The sequence below is a fragment of the Wyeomyia smithii genome, chromosome 3 (assembly GCF_029784165.1).
Source record: "Wyeomyia smithii strain HCP4-BCI-WySm-NY-G18 chromosome 3, ASM2978416v1, whole genome shotgun sequence".
Taxonomy (NCBI): domain Eukaryota; kingdom Metazoa; phylum Arthropoda; class Insecta; order Diptera; family Culicidae; genus Wyeomyia; species Wyeomyia smithii.
This window is the reverse complement of record NC_073696.1, coordinates 233,003,515-233,022,938: the sequence shown is the minus strand read 5'-3', so window position 1 is coordinate 233,022,938 and position 19,424 is coordinate 233,003,515. Positions and strand designations below refer to the sequence as shown.

General features: G+C 42.6%; 3 protein-coding genes across 4 annotated transcripts; 1 reads left to right on the top strand and 2 right to left on the bottom strand.

Moving 5' to 3' along the window:
- Positions 1-1,889: 1,889 nt before the first annotated feature.
- On the top strand, positions 1,890-3,063 carry LOC129729432 (39S ribosomal protein L19, mitochondrial). The gene is made up of 2 exons (XM_055687991.1): positions 1,890-2,109; positions 2,161-3,063. Exons 1-2 carry the CDS (start codon positions 2,043-2,045, stop codon positions 3,027-3,029), a joined length of 936 nt encoding a protein of 311 aa, XP_055543966.1. The 5' UTR covers positions 1,890-2,042; the 3' UTR covers positions 3,030-3,063.
- Positions 3,064-3,597: 534 nt separating this feature from the next.
- On the bottom strand, positions 3,598-17,190 carry LOC129729463 (zinc finger MYM-type protein 4). Of its 2 annotated transcripts, none has more exons than XM_055688048.1 (8): positions 17,048-17,190; positions 9,522-10,624; positions 5,949-9,458; positions 5,761-5,886; positions 5,583-5,704; positions 5,381-5,516; positions 5,222-5,321; positions 3,598-5,164 (listed from the first exon to the last, which is right to left on the bottom strand). In XM_055688048.1, the coding sequence occupies exons 2-8, from the start codon at positions 10,486-10,488 to the stop codon at positions 4,990-4,992; spliced, it is 5,136 nt and encodes a 1,711-aa protein (XP_055544023.1). In that variant the 5' UTR covers positions 10,489-10,624; positions 17,048-17,190; the 3' UTR covers positions 3,598-4,989. The 2 variants fall into 2 exon arrangements, with proteins under 2 accessions (XP_055544023.1, XP_055544022.1); XM_055688047.1 differs by lacking the exon at positions 17,048-17,190 and adding an exon at positions 11,805-12,009.
- A 170-nt stretch (positions 17,191-17,360) lies between these two features.
- On the bottom strand, positions 17,361-18,782 carry LOC129727937 (short coiled-coil protein homolog). The gene is made up of 2 exons (XM_055686228.1): positions 18,579-18,782; positions 17,361-18,436 (listed from the first exon to the last, which is right to left on the bottom strand). The coding sequence occupies exons 1-2, from the start codon at positions 18,643-18,645 to the stop codon at positions 18,087-18,089; spliced, it is 417 nt and encodes a 138-aa protein (XP_055542203.1). The 5' UTR covers positions 18,646-18,782; the 3' UTR covers positions 17,361-18,086.
- Positions 18,783-19,424: the final 642 nt, after the last annotated feature.

Sequence of the window (19,424 nt, the reverse complement as noted above, 5' to 3'; positions counted from 1 at the left end):
AAGGTGAACATCTGGTCCGTTGTAGATCGCCCCACTCGAAAACCGCATTGGTATTCTCCAACAAAGGCTTCCTGCAACGGCTTCAGTCGTTGGAACAGGATACGGGAGAGAATTTTGTAAGCGGAATTGAGGAGGTTTATGCCTCGATAATTACTACACTCGAGTCTATGTCCCTTCTTGTAGATAGGGCATATGAGTCCTTCCAACCAGTCCGTAGGTAGTTGTTCCTCAGACCATACCCTTAGGATAATCTGGTGAATTGCACTTCACAGCCACTCGCTCCCAACTTTGAAAAGTTCGGCCGGTAAGCCGTCCTTCCCAGCGGCTTTGTTGTTTTTTAGCTTTTTGCAAGCATTCTTCACCTCGTCCAATGTTGGTGGGTCCACAGATTGTCCGTCCTCCCCAATTTCTATCCTGTTCCCCTCGACGACTCTCCTCCCTTCCTCGCCGTTCAACACCACTTCGAAATGTTGCTTCCAACGCCTGGCCTGCTGCGATTTATCGGTAATCAGGTTCCACTCCCTGTCATTGCATATGGCAGGTACTGGCACGGTCCGGTTCCTGATCAGCATCAAACCACCCACTACGCGTGGTTCCCGTTGTCATGCCTATCACCTCTCACGCTGTTTCGCTGACCGCATCATGGATGTGCTTCCACTGCTCGTTCAGGTCCTCTCCAGCTGGTCCACCGATCCGTCTATCAACTTTCCGAGTATACTCTGCAGCAACTCCTTCCGCTGATAACCTCTGGAGGTCCAGATGTATCTTCCTCGCCGATCTCGATTTAAATACATTGGACAACCGGGCGCGAATCTTGCCTACTACGAGATAGTGATCCGAGTCGATGTTTGACCCTCGAAAGGACCGCACATCTATGACGTCTGAGAAGTGCCGGCCGTCGATCAGCATGTGGTCGATCTGGGAGCAGGCCTCTCCATTGGGGTGTCTCCAGGTGTGTTTCCGAATATTCAGACGTGCCACTGTTGTAGATGTGATACTTGAAAGAAGTGCCCGCGGTCGGATCGACCGCCCGGAATTCACGTTCCCCGGTTTTAGGCCACCGCACCTCTTGTATGGCTGCTACCTCCACTTTTGCCTTCCGTAGCTCTCTGGCCAAGATGCCCACGCGTGCCGGTTCGAGCAAAGTCCTAACATTCCAAGTACCAAGTTTCCAATCGTTGTCCTTTTTCGTTTGCCTAGGTCTATACCGATTGTTCCGATTCGTATCATTCTCTGGATTGTTCGTAGTATGTTTATTTTCAGCATGCTGCCCTACTAGGGCTGCGATGCCTAGTCTCGCGACGGGGCTGCCGTCTTGGGTGTAGCTGGCGAGACACCGCATTTCATAGCTCAGCCGTCCGCTCCGGATCAGTCGCTGTTTGAGCCGCCCCTGACCTGGGGAACAGACGCTCAGGCAAGCTGCTCTCCAAGGAGAACAACTCCCCCTTCCCTGTCAGCATACGACCAAGTTCCCACCGGTTAACCGATCTTCCCTTGGTTGCTCGTATCCCAGTCGGTACCACGTGGAGGTAGGGATAGGAGTTGCTGGGCATTATGCTATGGACCACACTGGGGTCTATTTTATGCCAACTAGTACGGGTGTACTGCTGGTACGCATTGCCCAGCCGTTTACCAACCTAATGTACCTATTATCCTACACATGCAAAATGTGCCAAAAACAATATCGATAACGAATTCTCTCAACCAGTCTAGTTGATCAAGACCGCCATTAGCCCAAAGGCTATGCGTGCGATATTGTTTATTGTCTTGCCCCAAAGCATTATCGGAAAATTCAAAATAAATACATGCAATCTCCCACTGTGAGTATATTACCACTCAGTTATTTCGTGTGGGTCGATTAGGAGTGCTATTTTGTTTGACGTTGAGCTATCAGCCAATCGTGCACGCCGCCCAACAATAACAAATCGTCTTCGACAAAAACTTTATGCAGTCCATCGTGTAGCTCGGATAAAGTTCAAGTTTACAAAAATTTCTTCGCTTGGGACGTGTTACTTCTAATTCAATTTAAATCAGCTTTGTCCATGATGAACATCGTTCAAAAAAGTTTCATTCCTGGTAGAATTTCGCTGCTAAGTTTAGCACGGTTGGGTGAGGATGGACGCAGTAAGGAAAAACAATCAATAACATTTTCATTAACAGATTTGTTCAGTCCCGCCACGGCATACTCTACAAAACCAGAACCAGCTGTTACACCGAAAGCTCCAGCACAAACACGCAATGCCAATCCGGTTGTTGGCGGTGCAGAACGTAAAAGTATGATTCCTCCGGAGTATCGTTTCGTGTATCAAGAGTTTCTGCCGGATCCCAAAGTCGAATGGCGCAACCCAATTCGGGAGAAACTTGAACGTTTAGATATGTTGGACCGTCGCTCGAATGTTGACATTCCTGAGTTCTATGTGGGATCGGTGGTCGCGGTGACCTCATCGGATGTGCACGCAGAAGGAAAAACTTCCCGTTTCGTAGGCATTTGTATTGTTCGTGAAAAGTGTGGACTCAGGGCCCGGTTCATACTGCGAAATGTGATTGATAATCAAGGAATTGAAATCAGCTACGATCTGTACGATCCGACTTTGCTGAAGATTGAGGTGTTACGGTTGGAGAAACGTTTGGACGATAATTTGCTTTACCTAAGGGACGCCCTGGATGAGTACAGTACATTCGATTTGAACATGGAGCCAGAGCTGCTTCCCGAGGGTGCCCCAGTTCCGGTGAACGATATGAAGGTGACGCTGAAGCCTCGACCCTGGTATGCTCGCTGGGAGCGGCACAATTTGCAGGGTGTTGCCAATATAGACGAGTATACCAACGAGAAGAGACGGGTAAAGGCCGAGCGGCTGGCTACTCCTTGGGAACGTTTTGATTTGATGAAGAAATATAGGCGAACCATACCGGAGGAAGAGCAGAAGGAGATATTCGCAGAGGTGTACTCCCAGCTGCACCAGCAAGAACTGGCCCGTAAGAAGATGAAGAGGAAGCGTACCTTTGTCAAACCGACGAAACTAGCGTAATGATTGATTTGATAATATAGTATATCCAGTATAATTGATTAGTTTGATTTTGAGGCTGAGAATAAAACCCTATAACATTTAAAACAACTTGATCGCGGTCGCAAACGTCGGATGTTTTTTTAAACGAAAAGTGGTAACTCAAAAGCTACGGATTGAACAAATGCTTCCCTTTTGATGCTTAAAATGCCAATTGATATGAATGTGTATCTTAATTTAAGAAGCCATACTTCACTTCAATCATTTGAGATCCGAAAAATAATCATTTTCTGATTTTTAACATCATGATAGGTAGTTTGATGATAAACTTTTTCACGATATACGATTATTTGTTGAAAAATCTGACAAGCAACCCAAAGAAAATTAAAAAAAACATGGCATTTTAAGATTCAAAGTCCAAGTATCATTTAAGCCGAATGATGAGAAGCCAAGATCCAAGAATCACGAGGAAACTATCAAGTATAAATTTTAACCTCCTCCGTTCAGGTGACATCTCCAGTACCGGCCTCCAAAGAGTGAAATCCAGAGATGGGTTCCTTCTTCAACTGGTCTTATCGTTTACATCAGCGCGTTATTATCTTATATTTTATTTTTAAATCTGCACGTTCTCCGATGAATAGTGTTTTGTCTGTTTGTTGTGACTATTTTTGTCCATTTCTTGACACTATTTTTACACTGGAAAATATCCATCTCTCTGTAGTGATAATGTTGTAATGCCTTTGAAACTAGAACATTTCTGCTATTAGTTATCAGTATCTATTACTCGCTCAGTTCGATGCCCTGATAAAAAGAAAACGAAATTTCTAATAAGAAGAAAACAACCGAAATACGCCAGCTTGCCTGCTTTTACAGCGAAAAAACAAAATCTCCCAGCACTGAGAAGAGCTCAAATTTGCTTCTAACAATAAAATGTGTTTAGCTGTTAGGTATATACTAATATGTGTGTAGTAATTATTCTTTTTGTTTCATTGCCACCTAAAAACTATGTACTCTTCTTATCTCGATTCCACTGACTTGTATGTTTGTATTTATCTTTAATATTTTTTTCTTGATTTGTTTCTGTTAAATTGCTATGTTCAGTTGAGTGCAGTTATCGCTACAAGCAGTTAAGGAAAATATTTACAAAAAAGGAAACTTCCTGCCGTTCATACTTCTGCTCAATTCATTTATTGTGTCTACGCTTCTACTTGAAAAAATATAGAGTCTCTTGCCTTAAACTTGAAAGCACTAAAAACAGACATCCGGCCACATCGACTGGCGACAAGGTTAATGGTTTTCTACGCTAACTCAAAATTGAATTAACGAAAAATAGTGAAAAACTGAAAAAACTTATAGTTCGTTCCATCTTGTGACAGCGGAGGAAGTGTTTCTCTTCATTTTTCTTTTTTTTTTTTACGAGTGGTGCTTTGCACGTTTTGAGATCTCCGTATCGTGCTTCCTCCTCTATTTGGATACATTGATCTTAATCACTCGTTTTTATCTGATTTTCTTAAAACGGTGACGAGAATTAACTTTGCTTACCTACACACCGTTTCCGTTCCAGTTGCTCTCCATTATGTTATTTGTAGAAATTCATGATGCCACTCCAGCGGCGGTAGTAGTCATTGTAGTAGTAATCGTAGTCTGGCGGAGGAGGTGGATGTGTCGTGTTGTTGGCCATGAAACTGGCCGGCGGCTGACCTGCCGCCGTTGCCGAAGAGTTCTGAACATTGCTGCTGTTATGATGTTGGGAATAGTGGTTTTGTTGTTGCTGCTGCTGCTGTTGAGTTGCAGCGGACTGTTGATTTTGATGGTTTTGCTGTAGCTGCTGGAGTGACGATTGAAGTGTTCGAAAGGGAAGTGAACTGAGCGCATTGGCCACGCTATTCATCGTGGAACAGAAGCTGGCCCCGGTGGTGGTGGTTGCGTTGGAACTGGTGGTGGTGTTGCTAGCGTTATCCTCGTCATAGTGCGTCTCGTTTCATTAGCTGGTGAGTAAGGCGATGTTGATTTCCTTCACCATCTTCACGCGGTGCAGCATTTTGCTCAGAGCCTCCTTGCTAAGGGCCTGTGTCGAGTACCAGACGGGTGAATCAGGCACACAGGATCGTTCTGGTTGGAGATAGAACACGTCGTTGCGCGTTTTGACGCTCTCGGGACTGTAAAAGAAATCGAATGAGAAATGTTTTTACCGTTTTCCACATTACTGTCCTTACCATTTCGACAAGTAGAACTCGTACAGTTTTACCGGACACCTCAGGGGGTTTTCCTCGTTCTCCTGCTGTTCGTAGACTTTCTTCTTCCTAGAGTTGGCAGCTGTGTGGGAAAGGGAATGATTATTAAACGATTCTGTTACTAGCAAAATATAAACATACCTAGGGACGACTGAGGAGGATAGAATCGCAGCAGTACATTCCGTGATCCGGGCATTTTGGCACCACCCTGGTTCGGGTTTCGCTTCCAGTGCTTCATAATGTGCGAAAAACTGAGTTCCATATGCTCTTCTACCGTCTGTGGGTTCAATATATAAAATTGATTGAATTACTCAAGATAGAGAAAAAAGCTTATTCAGACTACCGTCAGATTGAAATGTTTCGTGTTGAAGAACATCAACGTGCTGAGCAGGACATGGGGTGAGTGGGCGCCAAGCTGTTTGCACTCCCAGAGATGTTCTTCTTCGACACGAGTTACGATGTACTCTGTAAAAAAAAGGTTAAGGTAAAAATGTCAACACTGCAAAACAACAGTAACTTACGGGAATCATTGTATAGCACAGAGAATTTCTTTGCCACTTCATCCAGACAGTCGGTGAAGCGCTCGTAGTACGGATCGGTAAAGATATTATCGATCCGTCCGTTCTCAAACAAGTACTGTTGAATACCTAAACAAAAGAAAAAGAAATCAATCAATAAGTTTTTAAATTTGAAGTAATTCCACACATACCTAACACTAAATAGTAGATTGTGTCGGGTGCATATTCGGTACCGTTTGGCTTTCGTACTTCCTTCACGAACAGACAGAGGGAATAGTTGAGCTCATCCGCCGTCAGTTGGAGTATTTCGGACTTGAAGGGTTTTCTTCGGATTGTGCTCTTCTCCAGATCGGCATTCTTAGTGAGAACCCACTGCTTCCAGGCATTCACACCGAACGTGTACTTGAGACACATGTTGGCGTCCGGTTTTTCCGCCGGTTCTCGAGGTGGTTCCGGCGAGGGTTCGCTGATCTGTTCCCGTTTGATGCGTTTGTTGGGTGATATCTGCTGACGATTGTTGTTGTTCGCACGAGAATTTTGAGCTCGTTTACGACCGCCTCTTTGGGCTATGGCCTGAGCCTGTCGTTGCTGCTCGAGCATCATTAATTGCTGGTGATGCAGTTGTTGCTGCGAACCATCATCGTACCCGTGGTGGCTCGGGGGTTGCGGAGCAATTGTGTTAGCCTGCATAGCTGATTCCAAATCAACTGGCGGGTCTTCGAAATCGTTCGAGGCCATTTTTAGAGCAATCTGGACCAGATCTTCGTTAAAGGAGGTATTGTTTTCCATTCCGTGATCGGCGGTTCCGGTTGCGTACTGATCACCAGTATCTTCTTCGGAGTCGGAATCGCTATCGTCTTTCTTCTTGTCACCGGCGACCATCTCAGCCATCATCAAAAGTTCTGCCTCGTAAGGATCGGTAGGCATTTTGTCTTGGATTTTTTTGATTTCCTTCATGATGCCAGCAGCGGAATTGCGCGTGGTTGGAATGAAAACTGGAACGGGTATTGGAAGCGGGAAAGGAACGGGAATTGGTACAGGTAACGAGTACATATGCATTGGTGTTGGGACGTAGATGGGAACAGGAATCGGAATGACAATCCGTCTTTGCAGCCAATCTTCAGTTTGGCATTCGACATTACACTGAACTGGTCTACAGCTGACCGCTTTCGATTGTTGGATCGGTTTGCACATTGTACCTGCGTTGGCGACCACTGGTGGAACAGCAGGGACTGTGACGATTTGTGTTTTTAGTTCCACCTTCGGTGGAGGAGGTTCCGGTGCTTCGAAACGCTGCGGGGCGGAAGTTGTCAATTGGACGCTAAGTGGTTCCAGTGAAACTCGTAATTCTGGCAAATCCATTCCCGGTGTTGTAGGAGTCACAGTAGGACGACCTCCTTTGGAACGTGTTGATCGATTAGCATTACCAACCTGTCCTGCCAGTGACTGCACCGATGAAATCACAGGTAAATCACCAGAAGTCATAACAGCATTTGCAACTGCAGCTGCAGTTCGTGGCGGACGCCCTTTCTTTTGTGGCAAATGAACTGGCGGCGATTGTGGCAGAGATGAAGAGCCCGCAGCAGCTGCAAGAGCTGCTGCCGGAAGTGTTGCGGACTTTTTGACACGCTTTGGCAGCCCTGTAGGTACCGGGGCGTTGCGGATTTCCTCTGAGTCAATAGTCAGAGGAGTTTTGTTGAATTGGCTCTGGAAGGACATCACGCACTGATAGGTACAGAAATTGCGCACACTCGCATCGCTCATCGTTAGGTGATACTGTGGCGTCTTCAGCTGCTTACAGTGATCGCAATGAATCTGTTTCATGGACAGAGCATTTACTGACACTTCACACAGTGTCAGACAGTTGAGCGAACACATTGCCATGTTACCAACTACTTTCTGGATCATGTCAAAATTGTATTTCTTCACCTTGCACCAGTTGCACGACACAATCTTCCGGTTGGTGATGATGTAGAGATTCATGCATATTTTCGAACAGAACGGTGCCCCTTCTGGACCTCTATCCGCAGTAAAGATTGTGAAACAATCGGCCGATTTTCGCTCGAAGTAGGTTTTACACATGGCACACTCATCCGGGTTAACATTGTTGACAAATTTGAACGCCGAAAAGCACGGGGTACTGCAAAAAAAATGTTCTCGATTGTCCAGCATTACGTTGATTTTGGTAACTTTCTCGTGGTTACAAACAGCGCATACATGTGGAACTTGTTTTTTGCTGGGATCTAGCACTTCCTCGTATTTCTTCAAACAATTCTGAGTACAGAAGTCTTTAAATAGACCTTTATCACCCACCGGTGCCAGAAATCCGAGCTCACCGATGGTGATATCCCGCTGACAGTAGGAACAAACTTTCAAATTTTTCTTGTACTGATCCAGACAACTAGAACGACAGAACTGTCGTACATCGAAACCAAATCGAACGCAATATTTACCCAGACTGGTCACTGAAACCGAGTTACTACACATGGCACAGTTAGAGCCGACTGAGTTTTGATACACGCCCAAGCATTTCTCGTTGCAGAAATCAAGCGTTTCCCATTGTAGTGTTTTCTCGGTCAATTGAATCAGTGCAAAACACTGTGCGCAGCGTCTCATATAACTAGCATCTCGATCCAGCCGAGCATGTTCGGCTTCCTCCTCCGTACGGGCAACTGCCTTTGTGTTCTCTACCGGAGGCTCCGGCTCGCTAGGAATTCTTTTGGGTAGGTCCCGAACTCGCACAGAGCGTCGCTTTAAACGGAACAGATCCTGATGCTCGGTCATCAGCAAATTCAAGCAGTCTTCGTGACAGATAAACAACTCATCCTCATCCTGAGAAAAGTAGTACTTGCAACTTTTAATCTCATTACACTGAATGCACTTTTTCTCTTCCGCTTCAGACTTTTCGTCCACTAGATAGCGCTTTCTCTTCAGCACGTATTTTTCACCATTAATTGAAGTCAGATGTTCGACGCATTTTGTATCGCAAAGGTACTTATAGCGTTCGTCACCTTCAGGCTTTCCACTCTGATAACGATATTTGCAGGTGGTTTTCTTGTCACAACGAGCGCAAGATTTTTCGCAGTCAAAAATCTGTACGATTGCCACCTTCTTCTGAACGAGCACATATTTTCCGGGAGTTTCGGTCCGCATCGATTGGACACAGTCAAAGGTGCAGATGAACTTTGCCTCCTCTCCATCTTCCTGTATCAAGCTATATTCGCAGACTTTGGACGTAGCACACTTCAAGCAGGTTTGCTCCATCGGCTCCGGTACCTCTCGGATTTGGTTCACTTGTGGAGGCGCATCAGCGGCATGGTCCTGTTCGGTTTCTATCTCTTCAACTTGCTCGGCACCAGATTCCAGCCGCACCTCAGGCGACGGTTCCTTTTCTAAGTCAGTGGTTTCGACCTCGCCGCCGTCTGTCTCTTTTTCGGCGGTTGTTTCCTTCTCAGTTGCTTTTTCCTCTCCATCAACTTCATCTACTGTTTCCTCTGCTGGTTTATCGTTCATCGTTGGTTTTTCCGTTGATTCTTCGCCGGTTTTATCCAATCCGTCTTGACTTTTCTCGGCTTCTTCGGCCGCTTCACGAACGACTCTGGCACGTTCCTTGTCCGCTTCGGATAGCTCGCGCTCATCATCCGGCAGCAAGCAAACATTCTCATCAACTCCTTCGCCCTCGGTTAGCTCGACAACTCCATCTGTTGCAAAAAAAGCAATTCAAATATAAATATCTAGAACACAATGAAAGAATAATTACTAACCTTCGGCTACACTCTCGTCGGCATTCTCAGCGGCGGATGTGGTGGTATTGTTAACCGTCGAATCATTCTCTGGCTGCGGTGTTTCGTCCACCTCAGTACTAGTCATCGTCACGTCGTCCCCTGCCCCGCTTTCGTTCTGCATCGAGGACTCGTCTTTAGACTGTTCCGCGTGCTTGACTTGATCGAACGGATCCAACGTAGCAGTTGTAGATCGGTCGAGTGATTTATCCGTTTCATCCATAGGTTCGCCTTCGCCATGGTGCCGACTTTCATCAACGTTCGTCATCTCTATGTCATCCAGCAAGTCTCCCGCTGCAGCACTATCTGGGCGACTACTACTCGCAGCACCAGTGGCTCCTTCTTCCTCATTTTCCTGCTCGACGCACTGACTTTCTCCTTTCTCTTCCACTGATTCCAGCGTCGGTGTAAAGCTGTCTTTATCGTCTTTGCTTGCTGTCGTTTCTGCTGGCGTTGGAGAGGGTTCTTCCGTGACGTTGTCACCACCACCTTCATCGTTGCCATCACTGTCCTTTTCAATTGGTTCCTCCTTCTCCTCTTCTTCTTTTGTCTCTGGAACAGGGCTGGTGTCCACTTCCATTTCCTCAACCTTAGATTCCTCCTGACTGATTGCTGGTGTTGTTACTGCTGCCGTGATTCCTGGTTCATTGACGTTTATATCTTGGGATTCGTCTTCACTTTTAGTCGCAACTGACGCCCGCTGTTGACCCTCAACTTCATCCGTTCCAGCTACTGAGGAAGATGCCTGTGATTCTTCTTCAATAGCGGGCGGCGGATCTTCAACATCAACGATGTCTTTTTGTGCGACATCAACGGCATCTTTTTCCTCGACCTCAGCAATGTTCTTCGTTTCATTCTCGACAGCGTCTTCCACTGCTTCAACATTGGCGACAGCTGGCGTGTCGGCCTGGACCGGCGGAGGAACCGGTTGATCGCCAAGTTCATCCATATTAGGTCGCGAGTTGTTTGTCCGTACGGGGCTGATCCCGATTTGCACCGATTATGATACAATTGTAAACAGTGAATATGGTTCGTTTCTTTTGAACACGTATTCTAATTTGATGTGATGATATTTTCCTTATTATCTGAAACAAAGAATTCACATAAACCGGCAAGTCGACTTTTTAATTATGTTTTATTCTCAAGCATTTAGAGGTTATGAAACACCATTTGTTGAAGGTGCAGCTTCGTGATACGATATGATTATCACTATCAATCATTTCAAGGTCAAATATTTACAAACAGTTCCCATGCGACCCATTTCCACCGCAGATGGGAATGGGTTTTGACTGGCATCGCATTCGAACAAAACTTTTGGCATCGGTATGTGCAGCGGAGAATTAACATACCTATTTTGTAGGAAACGATTTAGTTGCAGTAGCAGGCAACTTTAATAGTGCGAATGTTAGAAGTTGGCGTGTTCTCGTCAATTGTACGGCAAATTGTATAAAAACACCTTTGTAGTGCGAATGCTGGCATTAGATAATTGTATACTATGGATATTATATTTTGTAAGATTTGGACCACTGCGACCATTATTTTGATCTTTTGTAATATTGGTATGAAAACACCATTAGTTGACTCGTTCCGTTTTATCAAATGCGAGAAATTTAAATTTGCACTGTTAGGCGTATAAAAAGATCTGATGCGTATGAAATTGCATAGGTATGAAAATAGTCCAAATGTAATTTGGCAACAAAATCAAACAGCGCAAACGAATACAACACTGATTTTCCTCTAGCATCATAACACATTGTCCTCAGGCCAACAAAATCAAACCAAAGAAGAAGAAGAATAACACATTGCATCAAAAATTTGGAGACACCCTTGGGAAATCAGTAGGCAGGTAGCATACCTCCAATCGCAAAAACAGTCCGCGACTGTACAATGTTCGCGCAAGAAACAGCGGCAAAGCCATCTTCGATCCCCCGCGTGCATGCATCGCTTCACATCCTTGCTAACCCACGAGTATATAGCAAGCGACGACAGCGAAGCCGACGAAAAAAGAAAAAAAAATGCTTGCATCAAAGCTCCTGCCTCAAAGGAGACTCCCGCCTTTCCAGTCTAGACATCCACTAGGAAAACAACTATTTTACCCCGAAAAAACTGCCGGAAATGCACCGGACTATGCCGTAAACTAATCGTCTCTCTATAAACTGCACTTTTTCACATTCTTTGTCCGACGAGATAAATATTTAATTCACAAAAACGCATTTTTCAGCGCTGTCTTACAGCTCTCGATTCACTGCAAGTCGGCATAATTACCTCTGAATTTTGTGCACAGACTGTCACACGTCGGCACTTGTTTTCACATTCCGGAAATGTCCGGACAAAGCTGCCGTCGATTGAAATCGCTTCCGGATAGCGGTCGAGGATTTTTTCCGCAATATTTTACTTTTTCACGTACCGCGAAACCCTAGCGCAACATTGTGTCAAAAACAAGCGCACACCATTTTGTTTTTCCTCGCGTCTTACCCTCGCTGTCATTTTTCACGTTTCATGTGATCAGCCACAGGGGTACGCAACCGTGGCCGCGGGCTGAGCGTGTACACGTTAGGGTGATTCATTGAACTGGTAATAATATCTGGACACAATAAAAAAGAGGCTGTCATTTTTATTCTACAATTTCGAAAACGAATCAAAATCAAAAGAATCGGTTTAGGCGTATGTTGATGTCGGATACAGATCAAGGTTTCGAATGAAGTAATATTCAGTTTTCGAAATCGTTGGAAGAACCAAAATGATCTACATTATAAAGCTTAAGGAATTGAATTAAGCAAAATTTTTAAATTACCTAAAATCATATGTATTAAGGGGTTGTATACCTTTTTAGTTTTCAGAAAAACCGAAAAAAAATTATTGCATTTTTTTAAGTACAACTTTCTAAGAACATTTTCACAAATTTTCATCAACATCTGAGCAATAGAAAGAAAGTTAAAGCGATTTGAAGCGCGACTCGTGACGGCCGCACAGGCTAAACTTGAAACTTTATACGTGTTTATCTCGAAACATTTTTCAAAAAATGACATTGTCGTTTTTCAAATGTTCGTCATTAAATAACACGGTCGTTTTTTTTTGATCGTTTTTTGATACACGAAGTTTAAGTTTGCAGAAAAAAATTGTTTAACGCAATTTTTAGCGCTCAAAACATGTTTTTTTTTTAAGAAAAATGGTTTAGTTTGCACTGAAAACTAAATACTTATGAGAATGATCGTTCAGATACCCGGCACAGTCCTAAACTAATGAGATAGTGAGTTTTTTTTATTTCAATTGATCTGCTGGGTCTCTATCATGAATACCATAAACCTCTGCAAAAAACAGCTTGAAGAAACTAATTGCTGTATCCACAAATAATTGGTATTTCCTACGAACGAACGTGTTTTTTGTTGTTGATTAACATAACTTTCAGAAAATTACCTACTATTTTTATGCAAAAAAATAGTGCTACACGCTTAAAAAAATCCAAATTTTGCTTTCTTTTGTCTCGCAAAAAGGTATATAACCCCTCAATGTTTATAAAGATTAGGTTATCATATAAGAGTTCTCAATCAAAATGGCTATGTTTTAGTCTACAAACTGCATTTGATTCAATTTTGGTTTGCCAATTTATTTCAAATTTACTGAAAAAATGATTTAATTTATTTTACTCATTATCCATAAAAATTATAATTATGACATCGACGATTGTCTGGCAAATTCATGCACGATAAGACAACTTGCAGACGACAGTGTAATCTCTGTTACAGGGGCCAAAGCTGCCGATTTGCAAGGACCATTGCAAGATACCTTGGACAATTTGTCTGCTTGGGCTTTACAGCTAGGTATCGAATTCTCTCCGGAGAAGACTGAGATAGTAGTTTTTTCTAGGAAGCATGAACCTGCTCAGCTTCAAACACAATTAATGGGTAAAACGATTTCTCAGGTTTTGGTACACAAATATCTTGGTATTTGGTTCGACTCTAAAGGCACCTGGGGTTGTCACGTGAGGTATCTGATGAAAAAATGTCAACAAAGAGTGAATTTTCTTCGTACAATAACCGGACAATGGTGGGGAGCCCATCCAGGAGACCTTATAAGGCTTTACCAAACAACGATATTGTCTGTTATTGAGTACGGGTGTTTCTGCTTCCGCTCCGCAGCAAACACACATTTGATCAAACTGGAGCGAATACAATATCGTTGTTTGCGTATCGCCTTGGGTTGCATGCAATCGACCCATACGATGAGTTTGGAGGTCTTAGCTGGAGTACTACCATTGAAAACTCGCTTTTGGAGCCTGTCTTCTCGTATTCTTATCAAATGTGAGGTTTTGAACCGTCCTGTGATTGAAAATTTTGAAAGGTTAAGCGAACTTAATTCTCAAACCCGTTTTATGACATTGTATTTCAATCACATGTCCCAAAATATTAACCCTTCTTCGAATATTCCAAATCGTGTCGACTTATCAAATACTTCTGATTCTACTGTGTTTTTCGATACATCCATGATAGAAGAAACTCGTGGAATCCCGGATCATTTACGCGTGCAGCAGATCCCCAAAATTTTTTCTAATAAATATCGAAACATCAACTGCGACAATATGTTCTTCACTGACGGATCACTTCTCGATGGGTCCACTGGCTTCGGTATCTTCAATAACAATTTAACCGTCTCACATAAGCTCGATAATCCTGCTTCTGTTTACGTCGCAGAATTAGCTGCAATTCATTACACCCTAGGGATTATCGAAAAAATGCCCACGGACCATTATTTCATCTTTACGGACAGTCTCAGTTCCATTGAGGCTCTCCGATCGATGAAAGATGTTAAGCACTCTCCGTATTTCCTGGGGAAAATACGGGAACATCTGAGTGCTTTATCCGAAAAATCGTATCAGATTACCTTAGCGTGGGTCCCTTCTCACTGCTCGATACCGGGTAATGAGAAAGCGGACTCTTTGGCTAAGGTGGGCGCAACAAACGGTGAAATTTATGAAAAACCAATTGCTTTTAATGAGTTTTTCGCACTTGTACGTCAGAATACAATCATCAGTTGGCGAAATTCTTGGACTAGAGGGGAACTGGGAAGGTGGTTACATTCCATTATCCCCAAGGTATCGACGAGCCCGTGGTTCAAGGGGTTGGATGTAGGTCGAGATTTCATTTGCGTGATGTCGCGGCTTATGTCCAATCACTATAGATTTGATACGCATCTCCGTCGTATTGGGCTCGGGGAAAGTGGTATCTGTGCCTGTGGTGAAGGTTATCACGACATAGAGCACGTTGTTTGGTCATGCCCTGTACACCGTGACGCCAGGTCTAAATTAATAACTTCCCTCCGGGCCGAGGGTAGAGGACCAGCTGTTCCTGTTCGTGATGTCTTGGCGAGTCGTGACCTACCCTACATGTCCCTTATATACATTTTCCTGAAATCCATCCACGCCCCAGTCTAGTCCCATTCCTCTCCATCCACATTCAACAAAACGGCAAGAACACGTCATAGACCTCGATTTTGGAATCATCAACTGAACCCCACACGAATCCGCCAGGACCTGAGAACCCGAGGCCTTTTGTGATATCTTGGCTTGAACAACAGCGAACAACAACAACGAACCATAACCAGCAACTGAACCCCGCACAATACTTCCAGGACCCGAGGATTACAAGCCCCTGTCCCAGCTCATAACATCGTGGCTTAGCAGAACAAATCCATACATGCTGCATATTCATGGCCATTCGACGATCATCAGACGACCATTCAACTACAAAACATTAATTGAAAAATATATGCTAGTTTTAAGATAGACTTAATTTTAGCTCGTAGTCGGCAGCGAGGATAAAAAATTTGCTTAAAGATTTTAAGTCATCAGATATAATTGGCGCCGTTAAACATTAAATTGTATTTGTGCCGTGTCAAATAAACGATAGGTGAAGAAAAAAAAATTATAATTTTTATCAGGGTGCCAATCACTTATAAAAAAAATTAGCAGAAAATTTAAGGAAAAACCCTACACAAAATGTTCACCAACCCGAAAAAACACGTGTGCAAAATTTTAGCTCAATCGGACTTAAAACGGGGTGGCGCGAAACGATTGAAGTTTGACCTTTAGAAATTAAAAAAATCACCAAAATCATGATTTTTTTCTTCAGATGATACCAGATCTCGACATTACATGCGTTCTTAAGCTATCTGCCACAAAAAAAAGTTTCGTAAACAGAAATTTCATGCACCCCACTCCGTTGGGTTAATTTTTGAACATTTTTATAGGGTTTCTGAAAATGACCATTTTTGGTTGGCACCGTAGTCTTTATACATGAATTTCCAGAAAATTCGAATTGAAAATGACGGAAGTCAATATAAAAATAACACACAATAAAAACATAAATTGTTAAAAAACAGTCAGGTTTATTTAAGCATTCGGTACGATTGAAAAGACAGCGAAACTTCAGTTTTTCAATAGTGGTTGCGGTTTACACACGTAAACAGACTAAGTGTTGCAATGCACAATAATCGATTTTGCTGAACCGCAATTGTTTACAATACCAAGCAAAGAAGAGCTTTGGCAGTTTGCGACAGCATTTTGTAGGAGATTTTCACTGAGTGGGAAGCCCTAAAAAGCCACTATTCGCATAATAGTCCCATGTAAAAGTTGCGAGTCCTGTGTAAATTTTGCGAAAATGGGTCCATTTTAGCATGTTTTTCAAGAATAGCCATTAAAAAAGTGAGGGTTGATTCCCACAACCTCGATTTTAATAGCTACTCTTGTAGAGCATGCCAAAATGGACCCATTTCCGCAAAAAACAAGAAAATATAGGACTTTTACAAGGACTGTTATGCGAATAGCAGCAGTAAATAGGGCTTTATCAACAGTCTTTTACATGTTTTGGTTCTTATTTGCATTGATAAACTAACTTGTCAAATCACGAAACAAGTTAAATACGTTGGAATTTGTCGTAATAAAATAGTGACATCTGAAAAACCAGCAACAATAAATTTCAAAATTTTCATTTCAAAGATAATAAAATTTATTGGTTCGCGTGAAAATTTTTATCCTGTATATATTTGCTAAGTAGAACAGATATATCAAACGTTACAAGCATATATACATATGCCTTACTTCATGTACATAAAAATTTTCACTATAACATTATCTTCACTTCAAATTGAAACCATAAAATTCACTATTAAAGGCCATTACATTACGAACAAAAAGTTATTTCTTGAATATTTTTTCGCAACTTTTCTCTCATTTTACATTCTCATTGAACAACTTCAGCCTCAGGGGAAAACATACTATGTTGTTTTTAAACAGATTATTCAAGAAAACCACAATACCCGAAAGGCTCATCAAGTGAAAGCTTCCATCCGCTGTCAATGAGCAAAATCTTTCTAGCCCGGCTCGTGAGACGACGAAGCAGCAGTAAAGTTTGAGCCGAAAATGACGCCTTCTTTGGAGATCGAGTTTTTTCTTCCGCAATTTTCACGACCTTGTACCGGCTTGCTGCTCGAAAAACATATGCACCGCTTACCTGGTTGTTCGAAGTTCACTTTAAAAGCAATTGTGGCCACTTTGCACAAAACTGTTTTAGCGATTTTACACTTCTCGCACCCGGTGACGTAGTTACGGACCGACTCTGCGGCTGCCAATCTGCACTAACACGGCTGACCGCTCTAGCAAGTGCCGGTGTTGTTGATATGATGGGTGCGCGGTTTGTGCTGAGAAATTTGTCGAAAGCTTTTTCCGTTTCTTATAAGAATAAAGAGCTTTTGAATGTTTTTTTTTGTTTCTAGGAGTTTTAGCAGGGGGTGGGGAAATGCATTTGATAAAATCACGGTCGAACATTTTGATCAAAAGCGAAGGGTTTATTACATCTATTAATCAGAAAGAGTATAAATGACTTATTCGATCACAATATTGCGTAAAACTTAAACGTATACATATATATATAAGAACTAAAATCCGATATTTAGATAATAAACAAATGCATAGTTAAGGAAATCGTTAAATCTATGAGTATTAACCATTCATGTATAGAGAGAGGAGAGAATTATGTTAACCGAAGGGTAATTTTTTTAAACTCGAGGCTAGCTTTGCCTCAACATAATACCTAAACGACCAGAAATTTCATGGCTACGTGTTACGCATCGTACAAAATCTATTAGTAGCTTCCGATCTACGTGAAACGGCGCAAACTAAACGTTATTGTTCAGGCGACAACTTATCTTGTGTCTTAGTAATAGTGTCTAATTTTCACGTGCATAATTTATGCTTTTCATCATAATAGTAATATATAGTTACTTTGATTCATTATCTAACAGAATAAGCGACAATCCTGTTTTGCACATCGCGTTTGGACTAACTGTCCAACTATACAAAGCTATTTCAACCGATCCGTTGAATGTGAAAGCGTTTCAATATTTTGTTCATGTGTTGTGTATGTCTCTAGCACCAGCGCGAAGAAAAATCTGCTTTGTGAAAACGAGTTGTTTTTTTTTGTTCTCTTTGGTCTGCGGAAATCTCCTATCACTTGCTATTTTTCGAAGTCAACAGTAAGCTGAAAATAGGTCTTACTTCTTCTTCGATGCGGAGGAAGTTTGTCCTTGGTTGGTTGATTGGAACACCGAAGAGGCCGACATTAGGTTTTCGATGTATTGACCGAGAACTTGGTTTTCCGATCGCAGTTTAAGATTTTCCTCCTTCACGCTGTCCACGCGTTGCGACAAATCGTCAAGGGTGTTCTGCAGTTCTAGCACCTGTGTTATGAGGCGTGCTCGTTCTTCTTGCTCGTCCGCATCCGGACCTTCCGCCTCAAGGAAGTGGCGGGGACTTGAGTTTCCATTAGTGTACGAGCTGGCGATGGAATCCAGCGAGCGTCCGTTTTGCATATATTTGGAGCTTTCGTCGTCGTTGATGATCACTGCAGAACGTTCAAACTCGTTTTAATTCAATAATCATAAATTAAGGTTCAAGGTTTTTTTTTCTAATTCCACTCGAAGGAGTGAACCGAAACTTTCTTCTGGGCGGTAGGGAAACGCACTCCTCCCTTTTACATGACTCACCTTCGAGATCATCGTCCGCCAGCGGGATGTCCTCTGTTGATTTCAACGACATTGCCGATGTGTCCATCGTTGGAACAAAAATTTAACTTCCGTTATCGATGGAAAAACAGCGAGTGAAAACTCTTCGCTCGCTGATTTATTGAAAAATCGAAGTTTTCCGCAGTGATTTGCGTGTGATGAAGAGAAAAATGCAAGTACAGTGACGTTTAGTATGTCAAAAAAGAATAACAAATGCTCACTGCAGGGTCGGGCAGCATTCATCGAAGCAATTCGATGAAAATGTTTCGAATAGGGATGTCACGACAGGAATACTACAGATCAATTTGCAAAACGAAAATTTTTAAAGTCCACGAGCATTTTTATTCGAAAGAGTAGAAGAAAAAGTAGGAGGTTGTATCCAAGACACGACCGCATAAATGACGTAGAACTACGTACACTATTAACAAATGCATTGAGTTTTTCATTACCCTAGTAACACAACTGTTTTTATCAAAGTTTTATAGCGCTTTTTTGGCTGTATTGAGCGCTATAAAACTTTGATAAAACCAATATTTTTACTTGGGTTATAATGTCTACTAATGAAAGGTTGTGAATTTAGTGAACCGGATTCAGCAGTTAGCAGATCGTGCCGAGTTAAAAACCATACGCAGCACACACACACACACAAATCATACCATATCATAGACACACACACATCATACCATATCATTATACCATACACACATCATACCATATCATACACACATACACACATGATACCATATCATACACACACAGCAAGCAAGCGACCAATCGGAGGACGTTATATTTTATTCACTTCTGTTTGACGTTCTTGACGTTATTTTT